Source organism: Cydia pomonella, chromosome 12 (genome assembly GCF_033807575.1).
Source record: "Cydia pomonella isolate Wapato2018A chromosome 12, ilCydPomo1, whole genome shotgun sequence".
Lineage (NCBI taxonomy): Eukaryota > Metazoa > Arthropoda > Insecta > Lepidoptera > Tortricidae > Cydia > Cydia pomonella.
Genome location: NC_084714.1, coordinates 276,398 through 293,843, shown reverse-complemented (window position 1 = coordinate 293,843; position 17,446 = coordinate 276,398). Strand labels below are relative to the sequence as shown.

The 17,446-nt window shown below is 40.0% G+C and overlaps 1 protein-coding gene across 2 annotated transcripts in view; it reads right to left on the bottom strand.

Annotated features, from left to right (window-relative positions):
• LOC133523200 (transmembrane protein 64) overlaps positions 1–17,446 on the bottom strand; it is a 45,886-nt gene that overhangs the window by 15,116 nt on the left and 13,324 nt on the right. For both annotated transcript variants that reach the window (XM_061858678.1, XM_061858677.1), the window contains exon 2: positions 3,345–3,500. In XM_061858678.1, the coding sequence (XP_061714662.1) occupies positions 3,345–3,500 (156 nt within the window). The remainder of the gene's footprint in view (positions 1–3,344; positions 3,501–17,446) is intronic.

Here is a 17,446-nt window from a genome sequence, read left to right as displayed (position 1 = left end):
TTGCCGTTCGTTTAATAATAAAATAACTAGTTCAGACATTGCCAATGGCCTTTCTCCTAATATCATCGCCATTAAAATCAATAATCATCATTCCTCCATTAAGCGCCAGCGGTAAGAGCGTGCGACTTGCAATCCGGAGGTCGCGGGTTCAAACCCCCCGGCTCGTACCAATGAGTTTTTCGGAACTTATGTACGAAATATCATTTGATATTTACCAGTCGCTTTTCGGTGAAGGAAAACATCGTGAGGAAACCGGACTAATCCCAACAAGGCCTAGTTTACCCTCTGGGTTGGAAGGTCAGATGGCAGTCGCTTTCGTAAAAACTAGTGCCTACGCCAAATCTTGGGATTAGTTGTCAAGCGGACCCCAGGCTCCCATGGGCCGTGGCAAAAATGCCGGGACAACGCGAGGAAGAAGATTAAAATCAAGAATCATAATACATACCTACAGGATGTTTTTGTTATGTCTGACCATACTCTGAGGGGTGAATAACATGTAGGTCATACTGAACAACTTTTACTAAGGCGCCATTCCCAAAAGTATTACAATCTGTCCCATTCCATGGAATATAACGACAGTGTTAAGAAGGAATACTTTGCACGTTCAGATGTTACTGTAGGGAACTTTAATGGTCTCCGATAATAATAATGTAGTATTTTATAGTTCAATAAACAATGCAATCGCAGTAACGGTTTAAAGAAGAAAGAGCTTAACCGACATACCGATTACCGGTGTTACCATCAGAAACAACGATTTGCTCCTGTGCCACAAATCTCTGCGATAACATTGTTCGAGTGCAAATCTTAATCCGATAAAGCTATTTAAGTGTAAAACAAACACAATAGTTGATTTTGATAAATTAAATGATTCATGAGTATCAGATAAAAGTCTAAATAATATTTATATAATAAGGAATCTTGATAAGAATTGTGAAAATAATCGATAAATATTTAGTGCTGTCTATAAAGGTTACACTTTATATCAGCGCCAAGCGGATTCCGGGTTCGTGTTCGTCTAGAACGCATATGCATGGTAAAACGCTAAGAAGATATCCGCCAAAATATCTACATAACAAAACGTGCAAAAATATATGATGCCCTGTTCTGGATCAACAAAAAATTAGGTTGTGTAGTGTCTGATAGTTTCGCGTGCTTGACAAGATAATATTACGGTTATTTAGGATCCAATTTCAGCGAATGAATGTGTAAAACATTCATCACATGTGTTTTGTACGTGTAATAAAGTATCTGTTATGATTGATCACTGACATAAGACAGGAGCTGAGGTAAACAGAGAGTCACCGCATTCAATTCCGTTATATACAGCATGTTTATTTAGACACCTGCAATAATTTACGGGGTGAATATGTAGGTCATATTGAGCAATTTTATTTCACTATTTCGGGATTGGTCATCACAAACCATTGGAGGTAAAAACCAATGGTTTGTAGTAGTAGTAGTAAACTCTTTATTGTACAAAACACATAATAAAAGGACTTACAATTAGGAAAAGCTAAGTACAAAGGCGAGCTTATCCCTTCAAGGGATCTCTTCCAGTTAACCTTTGAGTAGATGAGACCAATGAATGATGTTTGTGCAGACCAATACCGAAATCGAAGAGTAGTATATGGTGAAAATGGGGCTATAAGTTTTTAGCTACTTCTACGCAGACGACGTCGCAGGCGGATATAATATAAGAAAGAGTTTGCGATATTTTCACCCCATTTCTTTCACACATTACAGAACCTGTTTTTCTCCAGGAAATTGCTTTAATAACTCGCTCGTTACGCGTGTTTCCAATTTTCCTCACACACGCACGCAATCGACTCATTTCCGATAGTCCGATGCGTCGTCCCTTTCTGTCGCGTTAGAGTAGTCTCGAGAGCGAGAGAGACGGCTGCTGGAACCTTGACCCTTTCATGTCGAGTAACGAGTACCGTGTGCTAAAGTTTCTGAAGTAGGCATTCAGGGTGTAGGTGGCCTCGAGTCAAGTGACTTGCTGACACTGCGCGGGGTTGCATGCAAATTGGTTATAAAAACGTTCGCATTTATCTTTTGAAATTGTCAGGTTTCGAACTATAGGTACCTATACTTCGAAACATGTACATACACCTTACCTAATTAAAATCTGTACCTATTTTGGTTTTATATCAGAGCGCTTGAAAAGTTTTTTGTAAGTATTTTATGTTTCATTAGGTCAAAAATGTAAGTCCAAATTACTTAACACGAAACGCAGCCTCAACGCTATTTGAAAAGAAAAGAAAAAACCTTTACTTTTTTTATTGTGTTCCATTCGTTTCCGTCTAAACTGCGCGACCGGCCGATAGATTCCTGTCGCGCTGACAAAGGCGGCCTCATTCTCGCCATCATCCAATTAGGTGGCTCAGACGGAAGATTTAGTCAGTATGCCGACTAGCCGCTGTATTTTGGACAGGCTAGTTGTAAATATTACCAAAAACGTTGTCTCTTTTTTATGATATAGAAGGCAAGCGAGGAGACGGAGGACCCCATTCAAAGACTTCTTTTAGGGAACTCTCAATTTCAGAAACAAGTTTGTTCCGGCTTTCGATGACGTTTTCCCGAGAGATATTGGTGCGGCCGGTGTAAAAGGCATAACTTGTATTGTACTATCATCAGCTTAAGCAGAAGAAATAGCGTGGTTGATAGCACCAAACTTTCACAGACATGGAGTCAGAGTGTTCACCGTCACGACCTTTATGCTTCTGTCTGCTAGAAAGCTACTCTCTCGTCTCTTCGGCGTTACACCACAAATCTTCTTACATAGACGCAAAGGCCAATGATGATGATGAGAGCTAAAACAAAGATGCTTTTGCATTTGCTTTCAGCTACTTAATAATTGACTGTTAGGCTAGCTGACTTGATGCGAGTTGAGTCGCTCAACTCCAAACTCAGATATAAAAAGAAAAGGTAATAAGGATAATAATCTCCTAAGAGAGTAAGAGTGAGTTTATTCGAGTTTGAAGTTAACCAACTCAAGTGCGGAGCGAGAAAATGCAGCACGTCGTCGTGTATGGAGCGCAGCGTAGAGCCGAGGTACACGTCTGCGCGGGGAGCAGCCCCGCTACATACACACCTGGCACACGAACACCACGTAGCACGTGGCGTGCGACTTGTGCAGCACGTCGTGCACGGAGGGTAGCGTGGAGCCGAGGTACACGTTGATCAGCAGCGCGGGGAACAGCCCCGCTACATACACACCTGGCACGCGAACACCACGTAGAACGTGGTGTGCGACTTGTACAGCACGTCGTGCATGGAGCGCAGCGTGGAGCTGAGGTACACGTTGATCAGCAGCGCAGGGAGCAGCCCCGCTACATACACACCTGGCACGCGAACACCACGTAGCCCGTGGCATGCGACTCGTGCAGCACGTCGTGCATGGAGCGCAGCGTGGAGCCGAGGTACACGTTGATCAGCTGCGCGGGGAACAGCCCCAGCATGGTTGCCAGGTGGTAACCGCAGCCTCGGATGTCGCTCACCTGCGGACGGAAAATTCTTTTAGTCTTCCTTAAAGAGTGACATGTGTGGTTGAGAAAAAATTCACGGGGTAACGCAGATGCAGGACAAGGTTGGTTTAGGTTGTAAACCTTTCAATCAAAATATACAGATGTGGCTATTGACGTGTTGTGTCACGACCTCACGTCACGATTACGATGATAAGATTCGCTGTAAATGATGGGAGGTCAACTGGCGGAATTGGTAGCGCGGTTGGACCGGCAATCCTAAGAAGTGGGTTCGTATCCCACATTGGTCAAGGTTGATCACAGTTTATTTCTACTAAGCTTTTATTTAACTTGCCCTGTTAGTATGTTTGTAAGTTACTGTGGGTCAAATCTTGAAAGCTAATTTTGACCCACTTCCCGATTTTCGAATGCGCTAAAATTTGCATACACATGTAAGTCGTTTGACTATGCACTGTTATGGTACAATCGAGCTGATCTGACGATGGAGACAGGAGGTGGCCATAAGGAACTCTGCGGTGAAACAACGCAACCTAATTGTGTTTGGGGTTTTTAGAATTGTCTTGACGAGAATTAGGTCCCTGTGGTACTAAAGTGGTAAAAGCACAGTCAGCGATAAAAGCTCGTATTCAAAAAAATTTTTTTGTCAAAAACTTGTGTCAACACAACTTATAGTAATGTAATTATTAACATATATTGATTTATTAAATATTACACTAAACCCCTTTCCTGATTTGTCTATGTTTGCAGTATTACTTTCTGATTGGGAGAGATTACGGAAACAGAGCGCGGACCCGCATCGGGGCTAATCAAGTAACAATGCTGCTGACGCAGTTCCTGGGCGCAAAGTAAGGAATGGGCCTAATTTCAATTGTACGTAGAGAGTATCCAGGGGGGTCAAAATCAATTTCTAACCACATTTCATTTTCATAGTACGCTTTTACGAGTTTGCAGTCGTATAATCCGAGTCAGAACCTACACAAATGTTTCTAGGTGTAAGACATTCATCACTTTGATAGTTAGAAACTCTTTTTGGTTAATCAGTTTATGTATAGTTATTAGGTAACAACCTAACTGTTAACTGAAACTAAATCTATTTTCTTCAGTGACAGAAAAATAGGAGAGTCTAACTGTGGAACACAATTAAGTATTCCACCACCCAGGCTGCCGTGACGGCGGCAATAAACATGACCACAAAGAAAATCGCTAGCACTAATGGAAAACTGTACTCTCATAACGACTTATAATTGAACGATTCAAGCTCGGTGTATAGGAAAATGATTTAATCTAGCTTCCGCCCGCTTTATAGAACCAAAGGTCAACAAGTGGCAATCGGGCGGGATCATTGCTTACTGTACTCGCACAAGCGCTGGTAGGCTGCACGCTAAGCTACAGCACGCAGAGAAATGTCGAGCTGTCAAGATCGAGCTGTTTGTGGATGGTGTTATGCGATATAAAAAGTAGACAAATAGCCAGAGGGCCTACCGCGATAAACGAAAATTCGTTAACTGCGTCTCCCTCGCTCTTCCATATTTGTGCGATTTTCGTTTATCGCGGTGGGCCCTTAGAACAGAAACTGATAAGACGTGGTGAACGTAAGTGCACGCGTATCACGTTCGAAAAGTCAGACCAAATAATGAACGTAAGTGCACGTGTAAGAATAATAAGTTAAAATGGATGTCCGAGTAAATAAAAGTAAACCCTGCTGCTATGTAAATAATCAATTAAAACAGAATTAATAGTCAATATTACCTTCAATTCTCAATACTGCTTAACAACAATAAGTTAATTATATAAATTAGGCATAACTTGTAATCAAGTTATTTATTTACCTTGATTCAGAATGATTTGAAACTGCTAAATCAATCACTAGATGCTATTTGGATTACTAGTATGATAAATTAAATAATGAACAAACATAATTGAAAATAAAACCTTTTTATTATAGTCAATAAACCAATTTATTAACCTTATCATCAACAACTAATAAATACAATCACTTAATACTATACTTAATACTATACTTTATAATTCACCAATATATTATTTAATAATTAATTCATCAAATTAATCAAGTAAGTACAAAAACATTAACATAATGATCAACATAGTATTTACTTAACTTTCAATATTCCTGTGGCGACGATTAACTCAGTGCTGCAGCGCAACGAAGAATCACAATGAGAATGATTCAAATGAAACGGGTCGGACCCTTTTATATCCACTGCTAACCAGCCACTCACAACTGGTTTTTTTTTTTTTTTTTTTTTATAAGGTTTTAAGTGTCAGTTGAAGACACAGGGCCCTCGCTAAGGATACGGGCGACCCTGTGTCCGAGGTGACATTTACGATGATGTTTTTATGTTTTATGCGATGCCGGGTCCGGCATCACCATCAGTCGGAACAATGGTGATGCTCAGTTTTAGAGACCCGGCGTTGTTCTTGTGGCTTAGCTATAAATGGACCCATGGTCCCCGCAATGACTACGGGCGGCCATGGGCCCAGGTTGAGTTTTGTGAGGTTGAGGTTGATTTTTTAAGATAGTTTAATTTATAGAAGAGGGGTTGATTTGAGTTGTTGAGAGTTATGTTTAATTGCGTAAGATAGGAATTTGAGATGGTGGTGGAGAGATAGTTGATATTTTGAGTTGGTGAAATTGGTTGTGGTTGGTGGGACCGCAGTAGATATAAATAGAGGGACTCAACGGACGCTGCTGCCCGTCCGTCGGTTTTCCCTTAGTCGCCTTTTACGACACCCACGGGACGAGATGGGGTGGTGCTATTCTAAACGCCGGCACCACACGGCGGGTTAGAGATGATAGAAATGAAAGGGGGTTTGGTTTTTAGATGGGGGTTTGTTTTCGAGTTTTAAGTTGTTTGAACGAAATGGGACCGCAGTAGATGTTGATGACAATACTCGACGGACGCTGCTGCCCATCCGTCGGTTTTCCCTTAGTCGCCTTTTACGACACCCACGGGACGAGATGGGGTGGTGCTATTCTAACGCCGGCACCACACGGCGACTCACAACTGGTTAATCAAGCCATTTGTCGTTCGAGAAGTGACGTCACAAACGTATCTTCTCATGAACCTTATCTATTTATCGATTAATGCAGAATAAAATGATCACAACATCTTTTCAATAAACTACGTTATACATAATTACTAATAAGTAATATTAATACATAATATAATCACTTTAAAATAGTTTACAAATCTTATTAGTAGGTTAACTACTGTCTCAAAGTTACCACTATCCATGTTTCTCTAATCAACCATGGTTTCGTATCGTACCCACATAAATGTAAGTGTTTAAAAAAGTGAATATTTATTAACATTGGACGTCAAAGAGAAACAGGCCAGTTCCATACATAATACAATGTATAAATAATAATCTAACACACGCGATTAAGTCCCGTCTCAGTTTTTAAATTATGAGCAAAAATTGTGTTATTTTAAATCAACAGAAACCGATTATTGACACATGAAAGATGCGGTTGCTTGTACCAAATTGATAGACTGGAACAAGTCAAAGTATGGACAACAATTGCGTATAGGTAAATGTGCAATGCCAATAGCATGGTCACCACTTACTGTAAAATAACAAGATTATATTTTCGGCATAACGCCATCCGTTTAGCAAACCTAGTTCACAAAGGTCTTTTAGTCCAATTACCAGGTTTAGCGCCTGCGTGTCGGCTGATCCAGATCTACTCCGAATAGATTTCCTTAATTACGGGTGATTATAAATAATTGCCTTAAGGCTTTGCATCGCTATCGCTATGCGTGAAATGGCTCCTTACTTTAGCCTAATAGACGCCTATATTCGTCATTGACATTTATTTTCGTTAAGAAATGAAGACCTGTCAGATAAATTGGCAAAATGTCGCAATTTAAGCAGCCCGTAAGGAATACGTTCCGCCACTGGAAGGTAGAGATGATTCTCCAATTCAGATATTCGTGGTAGTCCCCTTCGGAGCTTTTATTGATACTCGTGAAGGGCGAGGCGGCGCTGCGAAGTGATGTCATTATTGTCGGGCCAATCTTGTTAACGTCCAGTCTATCGCCGTAATCGGTATCAATCTGCAAACACCGCACTTTCACTTATCACTTCCAAGAAGTTTAACTAAGTATATCGCAGAAAACAGACATTCAGTTTAGTCACGACGAATCATGAAGTAACTTAAAAATGAACCCTAGTTTAATGAAATTGTTATTTTCATACCTGGGAGAAATCCCATATTGTAAATATCATAAAAATCGCTAAAGCCGTCTTTGAGAAATAATTTAAAAATTTATCTGAAAAAAATATGATAGATTAGCCGCTACTGTATATTTGGCCTCTTAGGCCGGCACGGCACTGTCTATTTGATGTTGACTGTACAGTGTATAACTGTGGGCAGGCGTAGGTCCTGTATGATTGGGAGTGTAGTCCTGAATAAGAATTTACGTAGAAATCCGACACATGGTGTCACTGCCCTCTTTACGGGTTCGGTGCGGCTGTCAGCCTGTCAAATTCGTTCCAATTCCAAGACAAACGGATTATAAAGTGTAAGTATTACAGCCGTCAACGGGCCGCGGTCACGCGACGCTTGTAGGGGAAATTAATGCCTTCCACGCTTCCGAGTACAGTCGCCATCAGATATGTCAAGCGGCCCAGCTGCTCGCAAATATCTGAACATGCCTTTATTGTCAATTGTCGAGAGAGGTGACTACGCTACGTTGAGAAGTGTTAACGATTGGGACGTTGGCTAAGCACCCAGCTAGTTTTAATGCGAACTGTACTGTACGGTCTTTAATTGTTAAGCGATATAGTGTTCAACAAGTAAAGACCGTGACTGTACATTTCCATTTCCATCCAATCTCCCATTTCGGCACTTCTGCTGCTGTCTCTATTTGAACTCAGTATTTACAGCAACATAAAGTTTGAACAACTGGAGTCGTCTTAAAGAGCCAATCCCTCTGTCGAAAACGTCGGCCAATGGTCATATGTATTGTATGGCCTGACGTTTATCTGACATGGCCATTTGTACCCTACGGACAAAACAAAAACATTTGACATGTTCCTCCCCCGCAAAAATTGGCAGACTGTTTTGTACAGAAAATTACAGTAAATCCTCCAAGACCTCCGATGATGAACTACCTTCGCGATGTATACCTGTCTTTAGACATCTACTTTGCGTTCATAATCGCAGTGTCAGTTCAGTTCCAAACTCTTCGGAAAAACAAAAGCGAATAATTTAAAAATAGCATTGTTTTCATCTTCAATAACAATGGCGTGTATTTCTCGGATAAAACACGCGGACTGTCAACGTGCCAAGAGGATAAACGTGTTCGCAGTTAATTTATATTAAAGCAATCAGGGTTCTTTCTAATTAGCACAAGTAAAGTTAAGTAATTAATGTAATTACTGATCTGACCGCAATTTAAAATCTAAAAAAGGAAACCTTGAAAAGAACTTCCTGATTAAAATGTCTGAAAACTATCTACCGAATTTCACAAAATTGACAATTTCATTTACTACTAGTTTCAGCCCGTGTTTTTGTCTGCGTACTGTTGAATATGTAAAAAATTATCCCATGGGACTCAAATTATCCGTACGAATATAATAAATGCGACAATAACTCTGTCTGCATGTTACTTCTTCACACTTAACCGCTGAACCGATTTAGGTGAAATTTGGTATAGATTGTTAGAGGCTAGGGGAAGGACATAATAGTTTGTATTTATCACCATCGTCGTCATAATCATCCCACGCAGACGAAGTTGCGGTCAGAAGCTAGTCTCCATATCTCAGTTTTATGATTTAAGCTTCAAGGGAACTGAAAAGGTAATAATCAGACATACTTAATTGCAAATATATAATATCGGTGGGGAATTTAAATATTTTTATTCTACAATATTTTCAACCTCCTACATAATATGACTAAACGCATATTTTCAAGACAAGCGTGACTGGCGCTTCATCGCCTTCAACGCTAAACAAAATCGAAAACGACATATACCCCGTGTCTAACACCACGGAATAAAGTCGCATTTCCTCTCGCAGATTAGCAGTTCTCGTGTAAACATTAATATTGCTGTTTGTTTACAATATGTCTCGACTGAAATACTGTGGCGGCTACTGAAAGCATGCATGGAAATCTGTAGAGGAATTATACAGAAAATATGGTAGATATTGAAAACAGATGTTATGAGATCATCACTATCATCAGTATATGCAAACAACTAGAGATTAATAAGATATTTTTCATCACACTTGTTCGTAAACGGTGCAATGTATGCCAGCATACTGAGATGGAATATATTATTATGGAATGAGCTATATATTATTCCCACGGGAGTAATAGTTTTTTTTGTCATCTACTCATTTTTTATGCAAGGAGGTATAAACGAGTTTTACTTTTAAAATACATACTTACTTTTAAATATTTTTTTTGTTTATATTTAAAAATATTTCATTTGATTGAGCTGTTTGAAATATTTTTACACAATTTTGAATGCCGGGTGGATCTATATCCTCGATGCCTAACCTACCAACAATGACAAATATAGCAGACGAATGTTTGAATATGTATTTAATAATTATTTCGCTTGAAATTTTGTTTTTTCCTCACATGTGTAGTGTGATGAAAAACATTGTGTTCTTTTCATCACACCAGCTCGAAAAGACTCTTTATTATTTATTCCAAAAACGAATGAGAAAGTTGCATTTTAACCACAAAGTGATGCAAAACATAATACATAATGCAAATTTTGAGCTATTTCCTCATTCTGGGTGAGGAATTGACCTTTAAGTGATGATAAATATTGACTTAATAGCGTTTACAATTCTTAGCCAGAGTTTTTTTTACCACAACTTCGCAGAAAACGAGGAATATTGTAAATTCCAAACCATCCTTGAAGTTAATTTTATTTTGAATTCCGTACCTGCAGTGTTAATTATAAGTGTTAATCATCAATCAACGCAATCAAAAGATACAGCTGTTTATTCCGCAAATTTTCGACACTCGCAAGGGAATCAAAACCTACAGAGTACTGCCCGTGAACTCAGAATCTTGAAATTTGGTACGACGCAACGTCTTATTAGCACAGATAAAGGAAAAATTGTGAAAACCGTAAATTGTTAGTTACATCATATAATAATATATCCCTACAGGTTTGTACGGAACCCTCGGTGCGCGAGTCCGACTCGCACATGGCCGGTTTTTTTTTAGACTTTACCTCTCTATAAGAATCAATAACTCTTTGCTACTATCGATCATAATTCATAAGATATTTAGCAGGATACGTTACATGCCCGTATGAGGCGAAAACGATGGGTGTAAAGGTGGCCACAAATACAAAATTATTTCTCGGAAATACACTTGTGTCCTGTCCTGTCCAGTAAAAGTATACAGGCTTATTATGTCCTGGTTTACCTGGATATATTCAACATAGTTTACTTAACATTACGTAATTTCTACGACGGTCATACCAACCACGAATAATGTGTCTTATCGTAATACCAATGTCGCGAGCCCAACACACACCACGCAACGCAGGCATATTGTAAATTGCATCGTCCAGCGCATCCAGACGATGCAAGCATAGCATAGCAGTAGATAAAGTATCTCAAAAGCTGCATTTGAATGAAAACAATGATCTTCGTTTGAGCCAAAGCCGAGCGGCCAAAAATATCAGACTGAATCTTATTTGGAAAGCCATTACACTTCGTTATGCATTTTTTTTGCAAGTGACTACATATAAATGCATGCGAGATGCACTGAAAGTATAACATGAAATCTGGATCATATTATTAAAGTCCGAATGCGTCTCGGAGTGGTCGATGTTGACCCAGAATAGCTTATCGTTACATCTCGCCTATTTTTAGCCTCCTGTTCGAAACTGCTCGCAAATAGAATGCATTGTTTGCGTTGTTAAAAAGAAGAATTTAACAAGTGTTGCTACAGACTTCCGTTTAGCAACTTCAAATAAATAGGTAAGATTGGAGTGCTCACTCCTAATATCAGTTTCATACTTAACCTTTTAACCGCCGTAGTTTGATATAAAAGACATACAATATCCATAATATCTCATTTCGCCGCAGTCTGATGAATAAGACAAAACTTCGTGTAACTTCGTACCGGCCGGCGGCGGCGAGCGAGCACGCTCGATGAAAAATTCTAAGCGGTTAAAAGGTTAATAAATAATAAGTTAGATGTATTGTATGTGAGGTATGGAAAAACGTATTATTAATAAGTATAAAGGTCGCTTACTAAGCTTAAATCTTATTACAAATAAATTTTCTGAAAACTCGCTTCAAATTTATTAAAAATAAATATAAATATTAGGGGACACCTTACACAGCAAAGCTAGCCCCAAACTAAGCAAAGTTTGTACTATGGGTACTACCTCCCTACTAGGCGACGATATACACCTACTTTTATAGGTATGGTAAATACATACATACATACTTAATACATAGAAAACACCCATCCATGACTCAGGAAGTCAGGAAATAACTGTGTTCATCACACAAATAAATGCCCTTACCGGGATTCGAACCCAGGACCATCGGCTTCATAGGCAGGGTCACTACCCACTAGGCCAGATCGGTCGTCAAATGGATTTTTATCTATTTATGGAGTAAGCACTCTAAACTACTTATTTCTCTAGGCGTGGCATGGCATAGCAAGTACATGCACGCGCGTCTTTATATTCGCAAATAAAACTTTCTTCTCATTCGCTGCATGACCGCGGCAAGAGTGAAATAGATGTCCCCGGTCGTCAGTTGAGTGTATAAGTGTAATTTGCGGATACTAGTACTAGCGGCAGTTGTAACCGCGTTGCATACGCATGTAGTGATTCATGCGTGGCCGCAGTGAACTTGCATTGATCCAGTTGCAGGTGCGTATAATCGGAATAATGCCTGGCCGGCGGTCCGCTGCTCTTTAAGCCAACTAGAGGATACAAAACAATTATAGCCAAGCAGCGAGAGTGCAAACAAGAAAACCTACCGCGGAACAAGAAAAAAGAAATTTCGGTATCTGATGCCTGATGCCTCTCTGTTACTCATTCATATTCGAACAATAGAGAGACAGATAACGAAATTTCGATTTTCGTGATGAGGTCCACCGACAAATTCGGTCAGATAAGTTAACAATGATGCTGTTAAATCTACTCAATGATCTTATTTTAATACTTCTTATCATCCTTTAGAAACGGAAATAACAAAATTGTGCACCCAATACAATTAGTCGATTATTAAGTGAATTTGAACTCAATGATATGAATGATAATTTAAGAGTCTAGTAATGAAGAACGGTATGTATACGCGATGCGCCCCGGTGTCAACGTTCGTTCCTTCGACCCATCCTAAACTTTATTTTGCTACCCATTGTAAACTTTATTGCAACGTAATAAGACTAACAAATAGTCAGCAAGTTGTTGTCGGCATTGGCAGTGCATTCGAATCCGGAAGGCTGTCATTATGGCGCGCGAACACTTGATAGATACCAGGCGGTGCGTGATGATGATGATGATAACATGCCAACATACGGAGGGCGTTTGTTTATTTACGTGTGTACGGTCGCCAAGCCGCTCCGAGGCCAGATTTAATTGACTCAGCTCGGCCTTACCCACAACCGGTATCAATGTGTTCGGACAGTTCTCCTGATCACCGTACATGCGGTAGTAAAGCGGAAAAATGGTGGAGGGGATAGTAATGACGTCACAAAGATGGCGGCCGGACCTATTCTTTTTGGCGGTGTATCTCGAAAACCACTTAACCGATTTTAATCATCGAGGTGTCAAATAATAGCTTATATTATGGAGATTATTTCCTTTTCTACAAACATTTACGTGAAACCTATAGGAAAAAAAATAATCACAAAAAACAGTTTTTTTATAAAATTATTATTTTTTATTTTGTAAAAATCTCCGTAAATATTAGCATTTCGCAAATTTTGTTTAATATAAAACATATTGCTTCATTATCAAGGAATATAATGAGCCTTAAAACATACAGATCGAGTAATAAACAATGAAGCTACACTCATTTATTTGCGCATGGGTAACGATAACTGGCTTTTACCGGTCGAAACTGTGGTGACTGTTACGATACGTATTGAATGGAATTTATAGAGTATCGGTTTTAATTACTGAAATTATAATTAAAATTATAAAAACCAGACACAATAATGTTACCTTACTTCGACGTTTAGTCTCTTTTTTCGTCTTAATCATAGGTAGGTACATATTTCTTTTTACTTAAAAATTTTATACAGGGTGAACTTTTAACCACCAGTCATACTCTGCACAGCGACTTTATAGGTCATACTTAACAACTTTTACTATGGGACCAATTCCGAAATCGCGAAAAAAATTTTGACTGTTCCATATAAAGGTGCGACCAACTTTACCAGACCAACACTTTTCCAAACTGAGCTACAGCTGTCCGATGAAGTTAAGTACTTAGAACTAACTCTCGACAATAAACTCAATTGGAACAACCACATCAACAAACGGATAGACAAGGCGGGAGTTGTCTTCTGGCAGTGCAGAAGGATGATTGGTAAGAGGTGGGGACTCAACCCGAAAATTACCCTCTGGCTCTATAAGACGATAATCCGCCCCTTACTCTGTTACGGTGCTCTGGTTTGGTGGCCAAGAACAAACCTAGGCAACGTACGAGACAAACTACAAAGACTTCAAAGGCTCGCATGCGCGGCCACCACTGGCTGCACGAGGTCTACCCCGACTGCAGCCATGGAGGTCATGCTAAACCTTCCACCGCTGCACCTACACATACAGCAAGAGGCCAGTCTCTCAGCGGTAAGGTTGCGAACCCTCAAGATATGGTCTAACATCACAGGAGCTCTTCACACAAAATGCCTGGAAAAGGTGTATGACGAATTTCCAGTGCTTAGGTCAGGCACGGACCGGATTCACAAACAAGCTATCTTCGATAAAAGGTACAAAATACAGTTATATGAGGACGACAATCATGAAGGACTCAATCCCCGGGAGCTGAGAATCTTCACTGATGGGTCCAAAACAGACAGCGGATCGGGCTCTGGAACCTTCTCAGAAGACCTGAACATGTCGATCACCACTCCGCTAGGAGCCCATAACTCGGTATTCCAAGCTGAGTGCATGGGCATCATAAACGTGGCGGCTGCCATCACTGCAAGGAAGGTAGTAGGATCCTCCATCCGCATACTCTCCGACAGTAGAGCAGTCTTAATGGCTCTAAATAGCCATATAGTTACATCGAAACTTATACACGAATGCCACGAACGACTAATGGAGGTATGTCATAATAACAAGATCACCCTACAATGGATCAAGGGACACAGTGGATCCCGAGGTAACGATGCTGCGGACGAGCTTGCCAGGCAAGGATCGAATGCGGGGGCGATTGGTCCGGAACCGATTCTTCCGATACCATTTAGCAAGGTACGCTCAATGCTGCTGGCACGTACAGAGAAACTACACACAGAACACTGGCTGAACCAGACTGGATGCAGACAGGCAAAAGAAGCCATGCCTGGCATCAACGGAAAACTCACAAGGGCGCTCCTGCAACTAGGGAAGGTCCGACTGAGTATGGTAACCAGTGTCATAACAGGTCATGGACTATTTAACAAACATCTTTTCACAACAGGTGTCACAGACAGTCCCCTGTGCCGAGGTTGCATGGAGACAGAAGAAACAGCCTCTCACGTGGTGCTGGAATGCAGCGGAGTGACTCCATACAGGGCTAAACATCTCGGATCTCCGAGAGACCTCCCCGAGGTCCTACTCAACATCAAAGGTTTGATAGGATTCCTCGAGGAGCTGGGCTGGCAGGACTAGCCCACCCCCAACATATCACGCAAAATAGGCGCAAGTCGTCGAGTTGCGGAAAAATCGCCCGAATACAATACAATACAATACAAGGTGCGACCAGACCGCAGCTTAAAAAACGGTCACGATACGGAATCGCAGTGACGCGTCGTATGCGTACCGTTTTTGACGCATGCTCCCCACACCGCTGTTTAAAAAACGGTGACGGTGCGGAATCGCAGTGACGTGCTTCACGCGAATCTTTTTTGTTCGCAAAACAGTTGCGTCTTTTACGTCACCGGTACGGTGTCTGCCATAAGATCTCCGTGTAATATTTTTTGCGATTTTTACGCAGTTCAATTTACGGTGCGTCAGCTTATTTTAAGCAGCGATGTGGCGAGCATGCGTCATGGACCCGGGTACGTCCTTAAACTACGTCCAAAAGAGAGGTATGGGCATCGTGAATGTCATCTCGCTTTGTGTGGTAGGGCACAGCCAGTGGGTGTCATTCCAGATCCAAATTTTCTTGCGTGATTCGGCATTGGTCCCATAATAAAAGTTGTTCAGTATGACCTGTAAAGTCACTGCGCAGAGTATGGCTGGTGGTTAAAATTTCATCTTATACCTATATTCGACACAAGTAGTAAGTACTTACAGACCAACTATGATACACATTTTGCCTGTATAGTGATACATAGTGAATAAATTAATACCTGATTTAAAAAATAAAACAAAAATAACAAATAGCATGTTATTTAATTCAGTAATCACTAATCAGTCTTAAACAATGAACATCATACTTTTAGATTACACAACAAAATGTATATTTATACTGTGTTTCGACTTGAAAGATTTTACTGCTTTAAAACATAAGACAAACCTACCAACCAAATGTATTAAAAAAAATGTTTTTTGTGATTATTATTTTCCTATAGGTTTCACGTAAATGTTTGTAAAAAGGAAATAATCTCCATAATATAAGCTATTAGTTGACACCTCGATGAATACAATCGGTTAAGTGGTTTTCGAGATACACCGCCAAAAAGAATAGGTCCGGACGCCATCTTTGTGACGTCATTACTATCCCCTCCCACCATTTTTCCGCTTTACTACCGTATGTACGGTGATCAGGAGAAACGCCCGAACACATTGATACCGGTTGTGGGTAAGGCCGAGCTGAGTCAATTAAATCTGGCCTCGGAGCGGCTTGGGGACTACTAATAGTAAAAGTTGTTCAGTATGACCTATAAAGTCGCTGCGCAGAGTATGACTGGTGGTTAAAAGTTCACCCTGTATAACATTTTTAAGTAAAAAGAAATATGTACCTACCTATGATTAAGACGAAAAAAGAGACTAAACGTCGAAGTAAGGTAACATTATTGTGTCTGGTTTTTATAATTGTCATTATAATTTCAGTAATTAAAACCGATACTCTATAAATTCCATTCAATACGTATCGTAACAGTCACCACAGTTTCGACCGGTAAAAGCCAGTTATCGTTACCCATGCGCATATAAATGAGTGTAGCTTCATTGTTTATTACTCGATCTGTATGTTTTAAGGCTCATTATATTCCTTGATAATGAAGCAATATGTTTTATGTTAAACAAAATTTGCGAAATGCTAATATTTACGGAGATTTTTACAAAATAAAAAATAATAATTTTATAAAAAAACTGTTTTTTGTGATTATTTTTTTTCCTATAGGTTTCACGTAAATGTTTGTAGAAAAGGAAATAATCTCCATAATATAAGCTATTATTTGACACCTCGATGATTAAAATCGGTTAAGTGGTTTTCGAGATACACCGCCAAAAAGAATAGGTCCGGCCGCCATCTTTGTGACGTCATTACTATCCCCTCCACCATTTTTCCGCTTTACTACCGCATGTACGGTGATCAGGAGAACTGTCCGAACACATTGATACCGGTTGTGGGTAAGGCCGAGCCGAGTCAATTAAATCGTGTTTCTAGAGGGCTTTTGAGATTTGGCGACCGTACTATGTGTACACAATACATACTACAATCAAGAGGCGTTAATGGGCTCTTATCTACTGTTTGCACATCATCAGAGTTATAACAGAAAGCTGTTAAATTAAAAACTACCTACGCTAATCATAAGATTTTAAACCATTTTATGCCAAAAATAATTTTGG